The 20,378-nt window shown below is 45.8% G+C and overlaps 1 protein-coding gene across 2 annotated transcripts in view; it reads right to left on the bottom strand.

The window, feature by feature from the left end:
* Positions 1-16,706, bottom strand: part of Atp6v1c1 (ATPase H+ transporting V1 subunit C1) — a 34,472-nt gene extending 17,766 nt beyond the window's left edge. Inside the window, exons 1-3 of one of the 2 annotated variants that reach the window (XM_051202439.1) lie at positions 16,538-16,706; positions 1,720-1,882; positions 123-190 (exon numbers count right to left, since the gene is read on the bottom strand). In XM_051202439.1, the coding sequence (XP_051058396.1) occupies positions 123-190; positions 1,720-1,851 (200 nt within the window). In that variant the 5' untranslated portion in view covers positions 1,852-1,882; positions 16,538-16,706. Of the gene's footprint in view, positions 1-122; positions 191-1,719; positions 1,883-16,388; positions 16,501-16,537 lie in introns of those variants that run through there. The other variant, XM_051202440.1, reaches the window with a different exon arrangement.
* Between the last annotated feature and the right edge of the window lie 3,672 nt (positions 16,707-20,378).

Genomic DNA, 20,378 nt, shown 5'->3' with positions numbered 1-20,378 from the left:
ATTTCCTAAGATCACTTAACTCACATAGGGTACGCAGTATCTGGAAAGACACTCTCCAGATAACCTGATACCGACAATACTCTCACTTTGTCCAACCCCACACATGCAGATAGATACATTACCCTTCTACAAATGCATCCAGTTTAGCCAGTTCATCCGACAAGCCAACCAAGACATCCAACGTGCCCACCTACAAGAGAAATTCAGCTTAGTATTGAGCTTTCATCTCTTTCACACTTTTATTGAAGAGCTTTGGCACAGGTCTTACTATGTAACTGAGATGAACTCCAGACTCCGTCCTCCAGTGTCCCCAGTGCTGGGATTACAGGTTTACAACACCATATCTTGTCTCCCATCTCCTGCCCCCTTTTAAGATGACAGGGCTGGGGGAGGGGGTTGTTATTGTTTTGTTTTGTTTTGTTTTAAGTGGGAAGTTTTATTAGAAAGGGAAGAGAGTGAAGAAAGGGAAGAGAGAAGCAGGAGAGAAGAGAAACAGAGACCTGTTGCTGGTTTTTTGGGGTGTTTTTGTTTTTGAGACAGGGTCCCATGTAGTCCAAACTTGGTATGAGGTTAAGGATGGCCTTGAACTCCTGATCTTCCTGCCTCTGCTTACTTAGTGCTGGGAATACAGGCTTGTACCATCACTGTCCCAGCTCCATACCTCTTTACCTTTACAAACAAACAAAAAACTAGACAACATATCTTTATTTGAAGGGTCCACAAATCTTACATTCTCCATTTTATTTCTTACATTTTATTTCATAAAATATAAAAAACGTTTGGTGAACATGTAAGTGCATTTGTATGATTGAGTTAATTAATTCTCAGAGTGGAAACTACCACCGAGGACATGAAAACTTGGCACTTAGGGAGCAGGCCTGCGCTTGCTTTAATAGGCCAGGGACAATGGGAACATCAAGTCTTGCTTTCCAGTGGGGCCCTAGGAGGGGTCTGTGGATGTCCATCACAGCCTGTTGTTGAGTCTGTGTGCACAACTGTGTGCTGACGACCATGCATTACAAGTAAAACGCTGCCAGCCAGGCTGGTGGGGTACACACCTTCAGTCCCAGCACTCGGGAACACCCTGTGAATTCGAGGCCAGCCTGCTCTACAAAGTGAGTTTCAGAACAACCAAGACTGTTACACAGAGAAAGCCTGCCTCAAAAAAACAAAAAGAAATAAAATACTGTCTTCACAAAAGTTCAGGTAACATACTGACAGTCGGCTTCATATTACCACTGCTAGACTACGGGTCTTCAATAAATGTTAGATACATTTAATGATTAAATAATGCCTATGCTGATATAAGCTGTGGGAATAGGATATAAACAATAACAGATATTATTGTGATATTTGAAAATATATACTAAATTTTTCTCTTCTGAAAGTCTACTTGTAATATAGCACCAATGCTTCCTTATAATTTAGAAAAACAGGAGGAGAATAAGATGTGACTTCTTCAGTGGTTTCTTGTGACATCTAAGACCAAGATGCACTCTAAATCACATCAACAGCTGGAGAGGAGTGACTTTACTATTCAAGGAACCTAGAAATCCACTTCTGCCTAAACAAAGGGAGCCCTCCCCAGGCTCCCCCAAACTCACAGCCTCCCCAGGCTCCCCCAAACTCACGGCCTCCCCAGGCTCCCCCAAACTCACAACCTCCCCAGGCTCCCCCAAACTCAAGCCTCCCCAAACTCACAGCACAGTGCAGCCTCACCTTTAAGTCAGGAATGTTGAACTTGGAAGACATCGCAAGGTTATTGCTCTTGGTAGTTGCTGCATGGAGTTTCTCCCATGTTTGCTGACAGGTTTTCTCCCCAGGAGCAGATATAAGCCAGAACTCAGTCATGTTTGTTACCTCTTTGAAATCAACGGAGAAGCTGTAATATTAAAACAGAGCAGTAACGTTTGCTGTCCCAAGTAAAAGCAGTTAGGATCTGAAATGGTCCCCAGAGAACCTGGTGTATAAGGTTGATCCCCAGCCAGAAGTACTACTGGGAGGCCACATAAGGGTGGAGTGGATGTGTTGGGAGATGCATTTGAAGGGGATATTGGGACCTCAACCCTTCTCTCCCTCCCCTCTATTTTAATCTAGGGTCTCATTGTTTTGTTCAAGCTGGCCTCAAGCGTTTGGGCTCAAGCATGGCTTCCAATATGGCTCAATTACAGGAACATGCCACCAAGCTGGTTTCTCTTTTTTCCTTCCATTGCCATGAAGAACACAGGACTTGACTGGGTAGTGATGGCACACACCTTTAATCCCAGCACAAAAGAGGCAGAGGCAGGGGATCTCTGAGTTTGAGGCCAGCCTGGTCTACAGTGAGTTCCAGGACAGGCAGAGCTACACAGAGAAACCCTGTCTCAAGAAAACAAAAACAGTAACAAAACGATAAAAAAGAAAACAGGACTTCCAACTCAACAGCAGGCTTGACGCACTGAGACAGCAGCAGCCCCAACAGCAATCAGCCTCTGTGCTGCCCTCTTGGCTACTGGCCTTGGCCATTTTCCCATATCTAGTTTCCTCCACCTAATACTCTTACAGTCACTAAACTATTTTACCCCAGATACCAATCAGGAGACTACCCTGATTGTACTACCATCCGTTTATCAGAGAATCTACTGAGTCTTTAAGCCTCTGGTTGCTTGTTTGGTGAGCGGTATGGAGATTAAACCCAAGGCCTCAGGCACCTTAGGTCAACACTGAGTCTCACTACACTGCTGACATTGGCCTTGCATTCTCTTATAGCCCAAGCAGGCTTTGGACTTTAAATGCTTCTGCCTAGGCATCCCAGGTACATAGGATTACAGGCCTGTCTGTGTATTAGCCCAGTCTGAACCACTCTGTGACAAGAGTGTCATCCCGAGCTCCACCCTTGGGTATGGCTCGAGCTAATGTCTGTCTCGCCATTCTAAAATACCGTTCTCGGCCTGCAGATGTCCCAAAGACCCCCCAAACAGGAAAGGAGACTCTATAGATAACACCTGCCTCTCTACTCCAGTGAGCTTTTGTGGGGATAAAAGGAAATAATGTCACAAATCACTCTCCACACAGAGGAGCAGTCTGGGAAAAGCACAGAAAGCTCCCTAAGTCTGGCTTCTAACTGGAGCCCTTTGGGGAGATGAGAAAGGAAGAGCAACGTGGCCTCTGCATTTGGAACTTACTGTGACACATAGGTCTCCAAACTGCCATGGCCCATTCTCACAATAACCCCATGACATACACCCGAGGGCACAACACAACAGGGATCCAGGTCTAGCACTGGACCCCGAGGGCCGCATTCTCTGCAGGACTCTTTCCCGTGCTGGGCCAGAATGCCAATGTGTGTGCGCACGCGCTCCAGCGTGCCCGCCCCTGCACGTGTGGAGGTCAGAGAAGTGATTCTGGGCATAGTCCTATTGGCTTCTGTTGCACTGTGTTCTCTGGAGTGACCTCCATGCCCTGTCTCCTTCCACCTCACCACGGGAGCTGTGGTGCACCGCTGCACCGGGCCTTTGGGATCGTGGGACCTGTGCAGCTCGCACTCTCGCCCACTTCACATCTTCTTGGCCCTGTATTTTTTGAATATTACTGAGTAAATAACCCTGAGGACTAAATGAGCTAACAGGTAGACTGCTGAACTATAGTTGGTTATCCACTCTCACTTTCCTGTTTTGAAATATAATCTATACATGAAGTACACCCACCTTAAGGCTTCAATCAGTTCCTGTTAAACCACTGCTAAAACCAAAATTAAGAACATTTGTAGTGGCTCATGCCTTTAACCCCCAAACACGAAAAGCAGAGGGGAGAGCTCTGAGTTCCCAGCCAGAGGAGGGTGGCCCACTTGGGACTCAAACAGGGTTACCAGGATCCAAGGCTGTGTGACTTACACAGCAAGACCCTGCCCCAAAAATCAAGAACAGTGTCAGTCAGCCATCCTGACACATGCCTATAGTCTCAGCATTCAGGACTACCTGAGTCTCTGTCCCTTAACCCTTGTCCTAGCAATCCTACTCCACTGTCAGCCCAGCATGGGCCACTCCGTTTTCCGTTCCTATCGATTGGCTCTGCCTGTTTTACAATTCCACTGCTAACCTGTTAGTGGAAGCAGATGTAATATGCTCTTTGGGACCTGGCTTCTCCAGCTCTGAATGTTCCTGCATTGCTTGGGACGCCACTGCACAGCTCCACTGGGCTCTCTGTTTACCCACAGGTGGACATTTGAATTTACTGGCTTAGGGCTATTAAGGACAAGGTATTTCATGAACCAAGAGTTTTATGGAAACATGTTCCCATTTACCTTGGGTTAATTTTGCAGAAATGCACTTTTTTTTGGAAGGGGGATTTCCAGACAGGGTTTCTCTATGTAGCCCTGGCTAGCCTCAAATTCAGAGATCCACCTGCCTCTGGCTCAAATGCGTGTCACCACCACCTGGCCAGCCAGAAGTATACTTTCTAAGCAGATATCTATGGTATATTTGACTTTACAGCAGCTGCCAACTGTTCATCGAGGGAACGCCCTGCGTTCTCAGTTATTAGAGTTCTCAAGCTCCACCTACTCATTGACATTAATTCTTGGCCTCATCTTCAGCCTTTCAGTGGTCTGCAATCCCACAATGCATTTCCATGAGGGCTAATGAAATTCTGTATCTTCATGTCACCAACCATTTGTGCATCTTCTTTTATAGTTTCTTTTAAAACCATTTGCTCACACATTTGTGCAAGTGTGTAGTGTATAGGTGGTACCAGAGGGTAACCGTAGGTGTTGATCCTCAAGCAGCATCCTCCACCCCTTTCTGAGACAGGGTCTCTCGATGGCCTACAGCTTTTACCAAGTAGGCAAGGCTGGCTGGCCGGTGAGCCCCATGAATTCTCCTGTTTCAGCTTCACTAGCACTGGGATTAAACAAGTCCTAGAGATGGAATTTAGGTCCTCCTGCTTGCACAGCAAACATTTTACACACTGAGCTACCTCCCCAGTTCCCATGTACACACACACACACACACACACACCAAAACTGAGTTATTAGTGGATTCTAGAGTTGTGTACACTGGTGGAATCTGAAACACAGTCAGCTTTGCACTGTTAGCTCTGTATCACTATAACCTGAGATAACTGATTTATAAAGAGAAAGTATCTGGCTCGATACTGTAGAGGTTCTCGTCTAGGATCAGTTGGTGGCACTCCATTCAGACAGGTTCTAAGAGAGCAAAGTACATCATGGCAGAAGCAAAGAGAAGAGAAACAGGAGGGGTAAGAGTCTCACAGGTCTCGGAGGCAGATCACCACCACCAACCTCAAGATTCCTGATTAACCCTTCTGAAAGTATCCAATATCTTCCAATAGTGCCCACCTTTCCACACAGATGGCCACACACACACCACTTAAGATCCATACTACCGGGCTGGTGCTGTACTCAGTGGAGAGCTCCTGCCTGCACTGGATCATGAGGCCCTAGGTCAAAATCCTATAATCCATGCAATAGCATGTAAGTACATGCGGTTTATTTATACCCATGTGGTCTGACTTTTTGTTTGGGTTTTTGTTTTGCAACAGTGTCTTTCTATGGAGCTCTGGTTGTTCTGAACTCTCTATGTAGACCAGACTGGCCTTGAACTCACAGTGATCTATCTGTCTGTTTCTGTCTCCGAAGTGCCCAGCTGTCTGCTCTTTTAATCGACAATGGGCTTCATTTTAACTTTTTCATTCATCTATGTTTTGTGTCTTGCTCATATTCCAGCCGACCCCACAACAGGAAACATCCCTGTCTCTTTAGGCTTTTTCTCCCCAAGTAAATAGTCCTTTCTATTGTTCTGCCATATGTATGTTGTACGTATGTGTGACAGAGACATACACATAGTCACTTTTTTTTTTTTTTAATCTAGTTCTTTCTGGGAAGGAATGATATAGAGACAGGGTTTCATATGGCCCAGGCTGGCCTTGAAATGCTCATCTTGCTGCCTCCCCTTTCCAAGTACTTGGATTACAGACATAAGCAACCATGGCTGACCTAATTTGTGGGGTTTTTTTTTTATTACATTTATTTATTTGTGTAGGTGTATGTACAAGACAACTTGTGGGCTGTGGTTCAGTTCCATCTTTTTTCACTTATAAATTTATTTATATTATACATAAGCCATATAATATACCTCTATTTCTCAGTAGCATTGTTTAATTTGTGTTAACTCTTTGCCTCTTCCCACTGTGTGGGTCCTGAATTAAAAAAAAAAAAAAAACTGATTTTAAAACTTGGCTGGAAACAGCACTAAGTCATCTCATTGGCCCTCTCTGTTTTCTCCTCCCCACCCCCTTATTTTAAACCAGAAACAAGCTTGTCTTACATGTCAATCCTTGTTCCCTCCCCCTCCTCATCTGCCCCCGACCCCAGCCCCTAACCCATCTCAGTTCTATCTTTCCACCAGGCGGATCTTAAGGATCGGGGTTGGCGGCAAGCACCTTTGCCCACTAAGCCATCTTGCAGACCCCTAATTCATGGTTTCTCAATGGTGCCTTTGAGAGATGTGGCCAATGTCCAATTTATCAACTTTAAAAAAAAAATTTCATGTCACAGCAAGACTTGACTGCCACAAAGTCAAATATCACCCTGTTTGGAATTTAACTTCTTGACTCTATATGTGGTTTTCATTTGGAAATGTTTCATTGACCCACGGGCCCCTCAGCTCCTCGGTTATTTTCTCTTGGTGCAGTAATCTTCTTCTATTCCCCCAGCTCCACTCCCTTCTTCTCTTTCATCTGTATGTGTGTGCACACACAGTGTGCCTGGTACCCTCAGACTGCAGAAAAGGACTCGGGATCCCCTGAACTAAGGCTATGGGCTGTGAACTCCATGTGTGCTTGGGAGTGAACCCAGGGTTACCCTGCAAGAGCAGCCACTGCTCTAGCCCTGACTTCTCTCTGGGTATCTGTTCTACGGTTCTACGGTTCTTCTCATCTAATAACGTTTTACTTCAGGGACACTTTCTACCTTTACATCCCAGCTTTTAAGAACTTCCATTTCCTTGCTCATTTGATACTGTCCATTAAGTCACTGGTAGTATTCCTAATTATCATGTTATATTTACTGCATTTTCTCTTCCTTTTGAGAATGCTGGAGGCCCAAACAGATGGCTCAGGGTAAAGGCATTTAACACCAAGCTTGAGACCAAGTTTCATTCACCCTTTAAGATCCACACCATGGAACTCCTTCCTGCAAGCTCTTCTTTGACTTTCACACATGTTCATGCACACACACATGCACACTCATGATGTAATTTTTTAAACAAATATTTGGACTAAGGTCTCACTGTATAACCCTGCTAGCCTGGAACTGGTTATGTAGATCATACTGGCCTCAGACTCACAGAGATCAGCCTGCCTCTGCTCCCGTTGCTAGGATGTTGAAATTAGCACGTGCCATCAGCCCAGACTAATTTTATTTTTTAAGACAATGCTGTGCTTGGCTCTGGAAGGCGCTTGGTTTGCTCGATTTCCTGTTTAAGCATGTTGTACTGGAACAGAAACACAGCTAGGGGACAGACCGCTTGCCCAGCAATCCCTCAGGCCCGGATTCCAGGAAAGAGAGGAGGGGAAAGGGAGAAAGGGAGAGCAATTGTGATGGTAATTTTTCAGTTTACAGCTGCTACTGGACCTACAGAGGTACTGATGTCTCTGTCAACTTGACTTAACTAGATAAGCCATCCACCTACCCCACTCCCATGCCTAAAGTCAGCAAGATCAGCTTCTCTGCTCGGGTTTCCTTCCTGATTACAGTGCAATGGTTTGCAGAGGAGAAAGCTGGGGCCTGCAAAGCTCGCTGTGTCCTTCTCTGGGCCCCGGCACTGCCTGTTACCCACAGTCTAGAAGCAGTTTCTCCCCTCATTTGTTTGACCAGCTTTGCAGCTATGTGTGATGGGAGAGCGAGCCCATTTCAGCCAGAAGCTAGTTTGGATGTACATATTAGTCACGACCTTTGGAACGGTTATCTAATCAATATTTACTTCTGTGTGGAGATTCAGCCACATCCTCCAGCCTCCTCCTTTCTCAATCTTGTGCTTTGCATTTAAAGTTTAAAAAAAAAAAACAGAATGAATGATAATGGACACCAAAAACTTCACAAGTAAAGGCAGAAAGAATGGAACAATACTGTATTTGTAAAGAACAAAGGCAACAATGAACATGAATTAGTTTGGTAATAATGGAAGAAATGTTCCTTTTTATTACAAATAAAGTTCATACACTATTGATAAGCTGTCTTGATTGGCAAAATGTAAGTTCATTCTAAGGAGCTAATGAAGCTATAATAACCTGTCATCGCTGATTCGAATATATAAAGCCAGGCATAGTGGCACATCCTTCTAACTAAAAGGTCAAGGCCAGCCTGGGGGACAGCACTGGTCAGCCTTTCATCAACCTGACACAACCGAGGGTCACTTGGGAAGAGGAAACCTCAACAGAGAAAACATTTTCCTGGTTGTCGATGTGGGAAGGCAGAGTCCTCGGTGGAGTGCCTCTGTGGGGCTGATGGTCCTGGGCAGTATCTAAAAAGCATCCTGAGCAAGCCTTGAGGACCAAGCCTGCAAGCAGCATTACTCTATTGCCTTTACCCCTAGTTCCTGCCGCCAGGTTTCTGCCCTGTCCTCCTTCCCTCCATGGACTGTAATCTATGAGGTGAAATAAACCCTCTCCTCCCAAGTTGGTCTTGGTCAGTGTTTTATCATAAAAACAGAAACCTAACCAAGACAGCTTCATAGTAAAATTGTTTTCAAAACTCTGTCTAAAATAGTAATACTTTAGATAAACTATCTAAACACACATTGTCGTTATTTTAAAAAAGGGATGTTCAACCAGGTGTTATATGCCCAGGCTTATTTCTTTATATACTGCCCAGACTGATGTTAAATGCCTGGGCTCAAGCAGACTCCAGCCTCAGCTTTTCAAGCAGCTGGGAATAAGGTGTGGGCACCCCTGTCTGGCTCACTTTTACCTTATTTGTTTTGGGGATCACTTAGGGCCTCACGTGCCAGGCACGCACCAAACTACATTCCCAGCCTACCAGGTGTCTTTACCTCTTAAACATCAAAATCATGCCCCTATCACAACAGGCGAAACCTGCAGAGACTAACAGCATTACAAGGAACACTGGAGAGTCTGGCAAATGGTCCAGCGGGAAAGGCGCTCGTCACCACACCTGACTACGGCACTTTGAGCCCCAGAGCCCATGTGAACATGGAAAGAGAGAAAAGAGACTCCACACAGTGAGTTACTGTCTGAGAGTGTGTGAACTTACCAAGAACAAAATACAAAGCATTTTGAATGTCACACATACAAGCAACAGATGGCTCTGTGCCCACACTGTCTCCTGCTTGGAATGAAATTTGAAATCTGCCCACAGCCCTTGGAAGTTTCTCCTGCATTACCCTCAAAACCCTCCTGGACCCTCCTGTTCCACCTTAACCTCAAGCCTGCCCTTAGTTCTCTTTCCTATTCTGCCTCTCCACTCAGCCCGCTCTGCACAAACTACTCTCTGCCTATAAAAATCATCTAAGCTAGGGCTGGAGAGATGGCTCAGTGGTCAAGAGCACTGGCTGCTCTTCCAGAGGACCCAGGTTCAATTCCCAGCACCCACAAGGCGTCTCACAATTGTCTGTAACTCCAGTTCCAGGAGTCCCGACAGCCTTATACAGGCAAAACACCAAAGCACATAAAAATAAAAATAAACAAATACGATCCAAGCCATTTTCTCAACTAAGTCCATCTACCACCAAATCTGTCAACAAACACCATACTACATCTCTCTCAATCTCATCCATTAAACCCAAGTAAACATTATTACTGTATTAAAGCAGATGCATATTTTATGTCTAGTCTCTTATTTAACTAGTCATTGTTTTCAGCTTAGAGTCTCAGTAATCTCAAGTCCCTAGAACTGTGGTTGCCTCTGGGAAGCAAAACAAATGATGTAGTCCATGTCATCCAAGTTACTTCCAGTGATGGCCACAGATCTCCATGAGGTAGGCAAATGTCCATAGGTAAAGAGAGGGTAAGAGGGAGGCTCATGTAGGGGCTAGGACAGAAAAACAACCTCAGCACAACACATGAGCAGCTCATGGGAGCAAATCACAGACACAGAGGGAAAGCCTGAGTCCACAGTTCTGGTATGGTTTAATCACCATGTTTCTTACCTATGCTAATGTGAAGGCTAGAATTACTCTCCTACCACACTAATTTAAATGTAAAATAAAAACAGTAAGAAGCAGGTAGATAGATCACTGTGAGTTTGAGGCCAGCCTGATCTCTAGAATGAGTTCCAGGACTACAGAGAAACCCTGTCTCAAAAAAACAAAACAAAACAAAACAAAAAAAAAAAAAAAAAAAAAAAAAAAAACAACAAATTCAGATCAGAGGTTTCTTAAGCTGGGCATTGGTGGCACATGCCTTTAATCCAGCACTCTGGAGGCAGCGGCAGGCAGATCTCTTCCAGGCCAGCCTGGTCTACAGAGCTAGTTCCAGGACAGGCTCCAAAGCAATACAGAGAAACCCTGTCTAGAAAAAAACAAAACAAAAACAATGTGGCAACTTACATAGCTCCACAGGAGGTGGGGTACTGGGCCTGCACAGATCAGCTAGCATTACTTCTGTAAATGGGGGGGGGGGGGGGTGTGTGTGACAAATTCCAAAGAGGGACAACCATAGAAAACAGGACAGTATCCCAGTAAGTAACCTGTCTCGAAAAATCACCACCAACAACAACAACAAAAAAAAAACCCCTGTGTGTGGTGGCACCAACCTGTATTCCTAGCACTTGGGAGGCACCAGCCAGAGGATCTGAAGTTCAAGGTCACCATTGACTATGTGTACAATTCTAGGTGAGACCAGCCTAGTTTACATCAGATTCTTTCAGAAAGAATAAAAGTCATTATACAAAATACAATGTTGGAAAGTACCTAGTAATTCTGGTAAAGCTGTTGTACTTGAACTGGCACACTGGCCAACATCTGCAGTATATCTATTACTGAAACTATCCTTAAAGTGAACTCTTCCAGCCTGCAAGGAGGCTTGCATCTCAGCATCTAGGAGATGGTGAGGTGTTGAAGCCAGGTTGCTTGGACTTTATAGGGAGCACCAGGCCAGCCTGGGCTACAGTTTGAAACCTATAGACAGGGCCAAGGCCATGGTTCCATGGGTACAGCCTCATGACCCAAGTTCTATATCCAGAACCTGAGTAAAGGATGGCTTGAATGGCAACTGTGACCTCAGCACTCCTCCATGGAGACGGGACACAAAGATGGGAGTGACCCGGAAGCTCGGCACTCGGTGCTCTGGGGTACTCAGGAGACCCTGCGTCAACAAGGGGGGCACAGAGAATGACTCCTCCAAGTTGTCTTCTGACCCCCACACAAACCCCCGAACCCATCTAGACCCCACCTCCTGAATGCCACTTCCCTTTTCTCTTGGGCTGGTCACCGAAAACCCTGACTAGACCACGATGCCCTCTGTTCTAAGGTGACCTCTCCAGTCTGAAATTCAAGTAAAAGGCCTAGAATCAAGGCTGGGGCTAGGGCTAAGCCATGGAGTCCACACCTGCCTAGCTGCGCACAAGACTCAGACTCAATTCCTCAAACCCACACCCCCACTCCCCTCAAAAAAAAAAAGCTGGTTCCCCAGCTCATCTGAGCTTTTTAACTGCTTCAAGAACAGCACATATTGAATCTTGAGTAATGAGAAACACTTCAATATGTTAAGCAACTTGGTGCTAGATTCCTTTAGAGCAAATGTTATCACTGGTCCTTGTGGAGCAGAGAACGGTTAATGAAGGTATCTGTCCAAAGTCATAGCTAGTATCTACACTGAGCCTGACAGGGCCCTATTGAAGGTTTCCATACAATTCGAAATATTACAATGTAGTTTCTGTAGTTAAAGCTAACAGCCATTGAAACAAAACTGGATTTCCAGAACTATGACTCTCATTTTCTCTATCTTCATCATCTGTTCAAGTATGTGATGATGCACAGGACTATTTTGAGTTGTCCTGATGAGAAGATCACTAATCAAAATTTGGTGGATGAGTCTCAACATGGGATAGCCCTGTCTAAAATGCCTTCAGTATTACAACAAAGAAGCAGTGAACCAGTACAAGCTAACCAGTGACATTAATACATTGCTGGAGATGGCTCGGCAAGAGAGCTTGCTGCTCTTGCAGAGGACCCTGGTTCAGGTGTGAACCACACTTACATGGTGGTTCACAACCACCAGGAAGGAACTCCAGTCCCAGGGGATCTAATGCCCTCTTCTGGCTTCCAGAGGCACCAGGAACATGTGGTTTACATAACATACACGCAGACAAAACAAAAAATAATTTCTTTTTAAAAAGTTAATATCCCAGTTAATTTATAAAAGAAACTTCTTATTCATTCAGCCTGCTTTAAATACCTCCCCCCCACCTCCTTCTCCTCCCCCACCCATGGGTCTCAATACGCAGCCCTGGCTGAGAGTGAATTCATAGATTCCCACATGCCTCTGCCTCCCAAGTGTTGGATTAAAGGTGTGCTGGCATCAGCCTCTTTCTACAAAATACCGATACTGCATCCACCCAACAGTCTATTTCCAAATGCAAAATCATGTTCCTCGATTCAGACCCATAGCTAATTAGCCACCTTTTATCCTGCTACAATGTAAGTACCACTCCTCCACTGACTACCCAACTCAACCCTCTCAACTCAGTAATGTGTATAGCACATTTACACAACAGTGTGTTGTTACAAGTACATTTCCTACTGGAGGATGCTATAAGATGTTGCAGTGATGATTGTCTGTGATACTGGTACTTAGGAGACAGAATCAGGAGTCCAAGCCACCCTAGGATCCATGTGACCCTATCTCAAAACAAAAAGAAACTTCGGATCACCTTGGTTTAATGACTGAACTCTTTCCAAGAACATGCTAATGCTGTCTTAAAAGCATTGATGAAATGGAAATCAAATGCAAATTAATTTGTAGCTAAAATAAAATACAGTTCTACATCCAGACAGTGGAAAACAATGCAACCTCAGACAGATTATGATCAGTACAAGGACAACTATAAAAGGTACTCAGACTGGAGAGATGGCTCTGGTTAAGAGCACTGACTGCTCTTCCAGAGGACCTGGGTTCAATTCCCAGCACCCAAATGGCAGCTCACAACTGTAACTCTAGTTCCAGGGGACCCGACACCCATGTCAAAAAAAAAAAAAAAAACACTAATGCACATAAAATTAAAAAAAAAATTTAGTTTAAAAAAGGTACTTAGTAGTTATTCCTAAGCAGAATCAAGTACAAAGAAGGGGAGAGGGAGTGTATACCTGGGCCCCGGCATTTGAGAGGCGGAACAGCAGGATGGGTAGTTCCAGGCCAGCCTGGGATTCATGTTTTAAGGACCGTAACTACCAACCCAGGTGCTGGAGGGCTGCAGAGCCCCGATACAAACGGTTCAGTGTGCCATGCTAGTCTTGCTCTTGACCAATAACATTATTTTACAAGTTATAGCAATAATCACTGAATCCAATTACCGATACCTAAAGTTTTAGTTTAAAAACAACATGTAAATGAAACTGCTAAAATTTATAAACACCCAGGCCTGTCAGCACTCAAGAGGCAGAAGCAGGTAAATTTCTGAGTTCAAGGACACCCTGACCTACACCTTGCCTAGATCTAGAAACAGCCTGATCTAGAAACCTTGCCTCAATAAATAAATAAAACATACATACATACACACACATACACACACAGAGAGAGAGAGAGAGAGAGAATTCTTTAATCCCAGCACTCAGGAGGAAGAGAGGCAAATCTCTGTGAGTTCTAGGTCAGCCTCATGTACATAATGAGTTCCAGGGGGGCTCAGAGGTTAAGAGCACTGGCTGCTCTTCCAGAGGACCTGAGTTCAATTCCCAGCAACCACATGGTGGCTCACAACCATCTGTAATGAGATTTGTTGCCTCTTCTATCGTGCAGGCAGAACACTGAATACATACATAATAAATAAATAAATCTTAAAATAGAGAGAGAAAGATATTATTTCCTGCCTTGTTTTGAATTAGGAATTAAGAGTAGCCACTTAGCTTTCAACATTCAGGGTGCAGAGTACTATTTCTTGAGACCTGATCTAGTATCTGCGAAGGAACCAAAAGGGAAACGGATCCTGTAGTTGAGACTTCAGCACAATGGAGACTCATTCACTGTTGCCATCGAACCTGGAGCACTGGGGCTCACCCAGCTGCCCCTTACCTCCTCCAGCTGCATAGCACACAGACACCCTTGACCCATGATCACAGAAAAGCTCTTCTGGGCTTTTCAAGGCCTGCAACTCACTATATATGCCAGGCTGGCTCAAACCTGTGGGGCCCTCCTGCCTCCACCTCCCCAGTGCTGGAATTACAAGTGTCCACCACAAGCTTACAGAAGCCGTCTCTAAAGCACAAACTGCAACTGCAGAATCTCTTCAAGCTGTCCTAACCACGTGAAGTTTCACCAAAGGCTTTGAATCTAAGACAGCACGCACCTCACAAAACGTGCCCTTGTCTCTATGAGTGACTGTGGTTACTACATAGGTAACCCTCGTGAATTCATCTGAGGCCTGAAACCATGGAAGTTATGCTAGACTTAGGTAAAGTCACTTGGCTTCTCTGCTTCTATCTACACAATGAATCAGGAAAGGGTGACAGAAGACATTACAAAGGGACAATGTGAAAGACTACAGATTTTGGCAAGCGTCTCCTCCAACCAAATTCAGATGAATCCAGACTCCGCTAACTACTTCAGGTCTACTTAGAGCACCATAATAAGTACCTTCTAGAAGGGGTCAAGTGGAATGTAATCTTCCTTTCCCTTCCCCAATTCCTTAATCCCTCTGATGGGGAATACAGTTAAGTAACCCCCCTGAACTCCTCAGTACAGAGACAGGGCACCCCGAATCCTTCATGGACTAGCCTGACTTTCATATCTTCACAAAACTCTTCAAAGGGCACAGTCTGACTCTCCCCACTGCCTCCCCTGGATCCTCTGCTTCTAACAGGAAAGCCCTGGAGAGCCTGACCCCAGCCCTCAACACACACCTGCCTGCCTGCCGGCCTGTGCACTCCCCGCTACCATACTCCCGTTCCCACCCCCCCCCCCCAACACACACAATTTCTGGGAAGGTGTCTTCCTCCTCGCATGTCAAGGCCTTGACAGATTCTGTCCCCTCAGTCTGGAACGTTCTTTTCACTCCTGCCTGCTCAACACCTCTTTTCAGACATCAAGTCAGGTCAAAGCCTCAGCAAAGCTGCCTTTGAATTTTCCACGAGAACCCAATTCCTGGGAAACACCCTGCACCAGGCTACTACTCCTTCAGAGCACATCTTACCCTTGCACAACACTTTTATTTGTGGAGTCAGGGTCTCACTATTTAACTCTGGCTGGCTCTGCCTCCCAAGTGCTATGATTAGAGGTTTGTGCTACCACACCCAACCTGTATGACTATTATTAAAACCTACCTCCTCCATACTTGTCTGTAAACTCTGCAAGAGCAGAGACCACGTCCGCTTTCTAAGCCCTGCTGTCCCCATGGCATCTGGGACACCGCATGCACTCGCTAGCTGCGCAGGTGTCACTCTGCCTCAAAACTCTTTCCCACTTTCCCACAAAGCGGCCTGCTTCAAACCTGGCCTTTGGCACCCCTGAAACACATCTTCCCTCTCATCAGGCCCTCAAACAATGGCCCTTCTCTGAATAGAAAGTTCTCTCTAATCCCAGTAGTTTGCTGAGACCCAAATTCAAGTTTCCTTTCCTCCATGATACTTCTGTTCTCTCTGTTTTTACTAGTTTCATACAACCTGGTTGTTTCTCTTGTGACTTATCTTCTCACAATCAGTGCGAACTCCTAGGATTGGGCTATTCACACCCCACCACTCCACTCCAGAGTAGCACTAACTACTGAGCACCCCCCCACGCGCGCATACATACACACATACACATACACTACATTTTTCCTCTAAAAAGAATACAAGCTTCCCCTCTTATGGCTCATAGGTGATTCAATTTGCCTCATGAGAGACTGCCCGCAAGTTCCTTTTCGGAGGATTTTGCCTACCCTCCCCACATTCCAGTTAAACGGAGTTAGCTGCCCGTATTCCCGTTGCGTCCACTGCCTACAAGGACCCTGTGTCCTCTGTGACCGCCCCCTGCCTGCGATAGGCACCTGAAAACTGCCATTCTCACCCAGTAGGGACTGCACGCACGCACACCAGCCCAGATCACCATCTGAGCCATTCTATTACTTTCCAACCCCTCACAAGTGACCAGGACTCCAACCCAAGAGGGAGCCAGACGGACTATACCTCTCCCTTCTGTCACCGAGCTCCCCGCCAAGGCCCCCTTCTTCCAAAGACACCAACCCTAGGCCCAGAGATGCGGACACCCGGCGCCCAGGCCAGCTGCAGCTCCGACGCCACAGCCTAGGCCCCCGCTCGCCCGCTCGGCCGCCCCCATCCTTCCCCGGCGGCCACTGCAGAGCCAGCTCCCGGCAGGGCTGAGGCTCACTGACCCGGGAAGGTGTCTCACGAGGCGGCGGCGGGTGCGGAGGTGGGAAGCCTGGCAGACGTTAACCGCTCAGCGCTCCATCCCTCCCGGACCTCGGCTCCGGCCTCTCGGCTTCCTCGACCCCTGCGCCCAGAGCAAGTCACGTGCCAGCCGGAGCAGTCAGCTGACCGCGGCGCACGCCGCCCCGCCTACGCGCGCCAAGGACTGCGCGCGATCGTGACGGGCCCCGCCTCCGGAGTGGGCGGGGCTGGGAGGACGTAGATCGTGCTTCCTGGTGGGCGGGGCTTAGCGCTCCTGAGGCTGCACCTGCACAGGCTCTCCAGCCACCTGGAAATGTCCCCGCCCACCCTAAAAGTGCCTGCAAGTTTCCACGATTCAGACTCCCCAACCTCCTGCCCCCACTGCAAGTTTTATGTAACAGTCCGGTTTTCCGGGAAATCTCCCTAGAAGTTCACTTGAGTGCATTTACATTTTTCGTTCCAGTCTAGTTCCATGAAGGGTTCAGCTCAATAAATCTGAGCACCAAGCACCGCCAATCCGTATTTTTAGGAGTAACTAGCACAGTTAGCCCTTGCCAGGAACAACACATCTGGTTTAGGAACATCAAAATGAATACAAGTGGTGAAGGAAGGTTTCAGGACAGAGGCAGGGATAGGAAATCTGTCAGCCTCGGGCTACGAAATACTGGATATCGAGTTGCTCTCTCTTACCATGCATATATAGTATCGATTGGGAAGCTAGGTGGTACCTAGCTCAGGATTTTAGGAACTCGGGGATTCAGGGATTTTCTATTTTACTCTTTTTCTCTTTCTTTCTTTCTTTCTTTCTTTTTTTTCGTTTATAGCTTAGCAAATGAAAGCCCAGAGGTCATTGAGCTGCTTGCACAAAGGACCGGGCACTCCTGGCATTACATCCTGGCCGTCCTTACCAAAGTGTGCAATAATAGATTTTCATTATCAACTTGGAGACAACTCTGGGAGTGTCTTTGCGGGAGTTTCCAGCCAGTTTGAACTTAGACCGCTCACCCTGGAAGGGCAGCACCTTTTGGTGGGCCAGAAGCCAACACAGGTTTGCTTTTGCAAGGGATGGAGAGATGGCTCTGGGTTAGGAATGCATATCGCTCTTGCAGAGGATCTGAGTTTTGGTACCAGAACCCACATAGAATGCCTGTGACCCCAGCTACCTCCAGGACATCCAATAGCATCATCTGACCTCCTCCAGAACCTGTACTCATGTGCATGCCCAGAGAGACAAACACACACAAATACAAACAAAACAGATCTTTAAATAAATAAATAAATAAATAAATAAATAAATAAATAAGGGCTAGAGCGAAAGCTCAGCCCATAAAGGCACTTGCCACCAAGACTGGTCACCTGAATTGTAGCTCCAGGATCCACATACTGGAAAGTGAAAACTAACTGCTGCAAGATATTCTCCAATCTCCACATTCACACAGAAGCACCCATGCGCGCACACACACACACACACACACACACACAAATGTAGTAAAAAAAAAATGTTAAATATTCTTTTTTAAAGGAGAAAGCTAAGCAGCAACATTTATCTCTCTTTGCTCCCTGACTACAATGTGACCAGCTCTCTCAGACTTCTGTCTTCAGAGCTAGTTTACTCTTAACACTGCTACAAATTGAGACAAAATAACACTTTCTGTAATCGTTACTTTGCTATTGCCGTGATAGAACCCCAAGGCCAAGGCAACTTTTATTTATTTGGGTTTATGTTTCAGAAGGGTAAGAGTTCATTGCCATCACAGCAGGGATGTGTGGCAGCAGACAGGTATAGCAATTGGAGTACCAGAGAGCTCACAAATCAAACCACAAGCAGGAAGCAGAAAGCACACTGGAAATGTGACACACCTCCTAAACTTCCCCAGACAGCTCCCTCAAGCAGGGACCAAGTATTCAAATGCCTGAGGCCCTGCAAGAAAGACATCTCATTCATGCTACCAAAGCTAGAGTATTATGTGGCAACAACAAAAAAGGCAAATAATACACAAAACTGTTAGCAAAAATGGGATCTCCAGTCTAATAAGCCTGAACATGTGTTTCTTATGCCTTAGAAACTGGTTTACAAGAACAATGAGGGAGAGTTTGGATCTGTGGGCTAGAGCAGCTCTACAATGCTGTAAGTAGAGAGAAATTAATGAGCCATACTGAGCGGGGTTCCAGAGTGCCCACAGAAATGTAAGTAAAGCCCTGGCTCACGAGGTTTCAGCGACGAACAAGGATCACATTGGGAACTGGGTTAGAAGTCCTTTGTATCCAATTCTGGAAAAGAACCTGGCTGTATTCTAGCTGTGTCCTGAAATTTTGAATTTTAAAATTTAAGACTAAGCCCAAAAGTAATGGACTAAGTTATTTGGCAAGGGATTTTATGAGCGTATAACATCCAGCTTGCAGAATAGTTACTGCTCGCTGTTCTTAGCTCTTAATCAGAAAGAAGAAAAACATGAAAAGTGAAGTTTCGTTGGAGGATCTTGAATTTACTTAAAATGGCAGCCAAGGTAGGTGTAGAGAAAGCAGGTGTTCCGAGGTGATAGCTCCAATTTGTGAAAACACAAATTCACTGGAAAATAAGGAATCAGAGGAGAATACTGCTGAAGGAATCCTTCTTCAAAAGCAACTGTTTAAACAGCTAAAAATATGGCTCAGGGGTTAAGAGAATTTGTTGTTCTTCCAGAGGACTAGAGTTCAGGTCCCAGCAGCCACATCGGGCCACTCACAACCATGTCCAGCTCCAGGGGTTCCAGTGCCCTCTTCTGGCCTCCTTGGTCATGATAATGGGGTGTTTTCTTGATTAATGATTGGTGTGTGAGGGCTTAGCCACTGTGGTCAATGACACCCGTAGGCAGGTAGTTCTGGATCATATAAGAAAGTGAACTGAGGGCTGGAGAGATGACTCAGAGGTTAAGAGCACTGGCTGCTCTTCCAGAGGTCCTGAGTTCAATTCCCAGCACCCACATGGTGGCTCACAACCATCTGTAATGAGATCTGGTGCCCTCTTCTGGCATGCAGGCATACATGCAGGCAGAATGCTGTACACATAATAAATAAATAAACAACAAACCGAAAGGAAGGAAGGAATGGAGGGAGGAAGAGAGGGAGGGAGGGAGGGTTCGGAACTGAGCAAGCCGTGGAGAGAGCGCAAGGCAGCACACAGGGTCCCCCATAGTCTTTGTTTCACTTCCTGCCACCAGGATTTTGCTTGAATTCTTGATTTTGCTTTCTTCAATGATGGACTTACAAGCTGTAAGGTAAAATAAATCATTTCCTCCTCAAGTTGCTTTTGGGTCGTGTACGACAAGTAGACATCATATTTAATATGAATTATGGAAGCAGCACACTAATACAACGGGTCAAGTGGGCTGGGCTCTGTAGTTGGATGGCTTTTCTCCATCTAGCCCAGTCCCACTTGGACCAGTTTCTCTCTGCTCACCAGGTCCCTGCAGCCGCTTATAAGATAACCCCTCGGAGACTTGATATATATATTTATAATTGTTTGGGCGATGGCTTAGGCTTATTACTGGCTAGCTCTCTCTTATAAATTAACCCATTTTAACTAATCTGTGTATCACCACATGGTTGTGGCTTATGGGTGATGCCCTGGTATCTTGCCTCCCTGGTGGCTACATAGCATCTCTCTGACTCTTTCCTTCTCTCTGTATCTTTGTTTGGAATCCCTGCCTAGCAATATTTTGCCTGTCCATTGGCTGAAACAGCTTTATTAATCAATCAACAAAAGCAACCCATATTATCAGCCTACAGAAGGACATCTCACACCAGGGCTCTGCAGTTTTCCCATCTGTAAAATCCCCAATAGGC

The sequence above is a fragment of the Phodopus roborovskii genome, unplaced genomic scaffold, assembly GCF_943737965.1.
Source record: "Phodopus roborovskii unplaced genomic scaffold, PHOROB, whole genome shotgun sequence".
In the NCBI taxonomy this organism is placed as follows: domain Eukaryota; kingdom Metazoa; phylum Chordata; class Mammalia; order Rodentia; family Cricetidae; genus Phodopus; species Phodopus roborovskii.
Note: the sequence above shows the minus strand (reverse complement) of the source record. Positions and strands in the feature narration are given on the sequence as shown.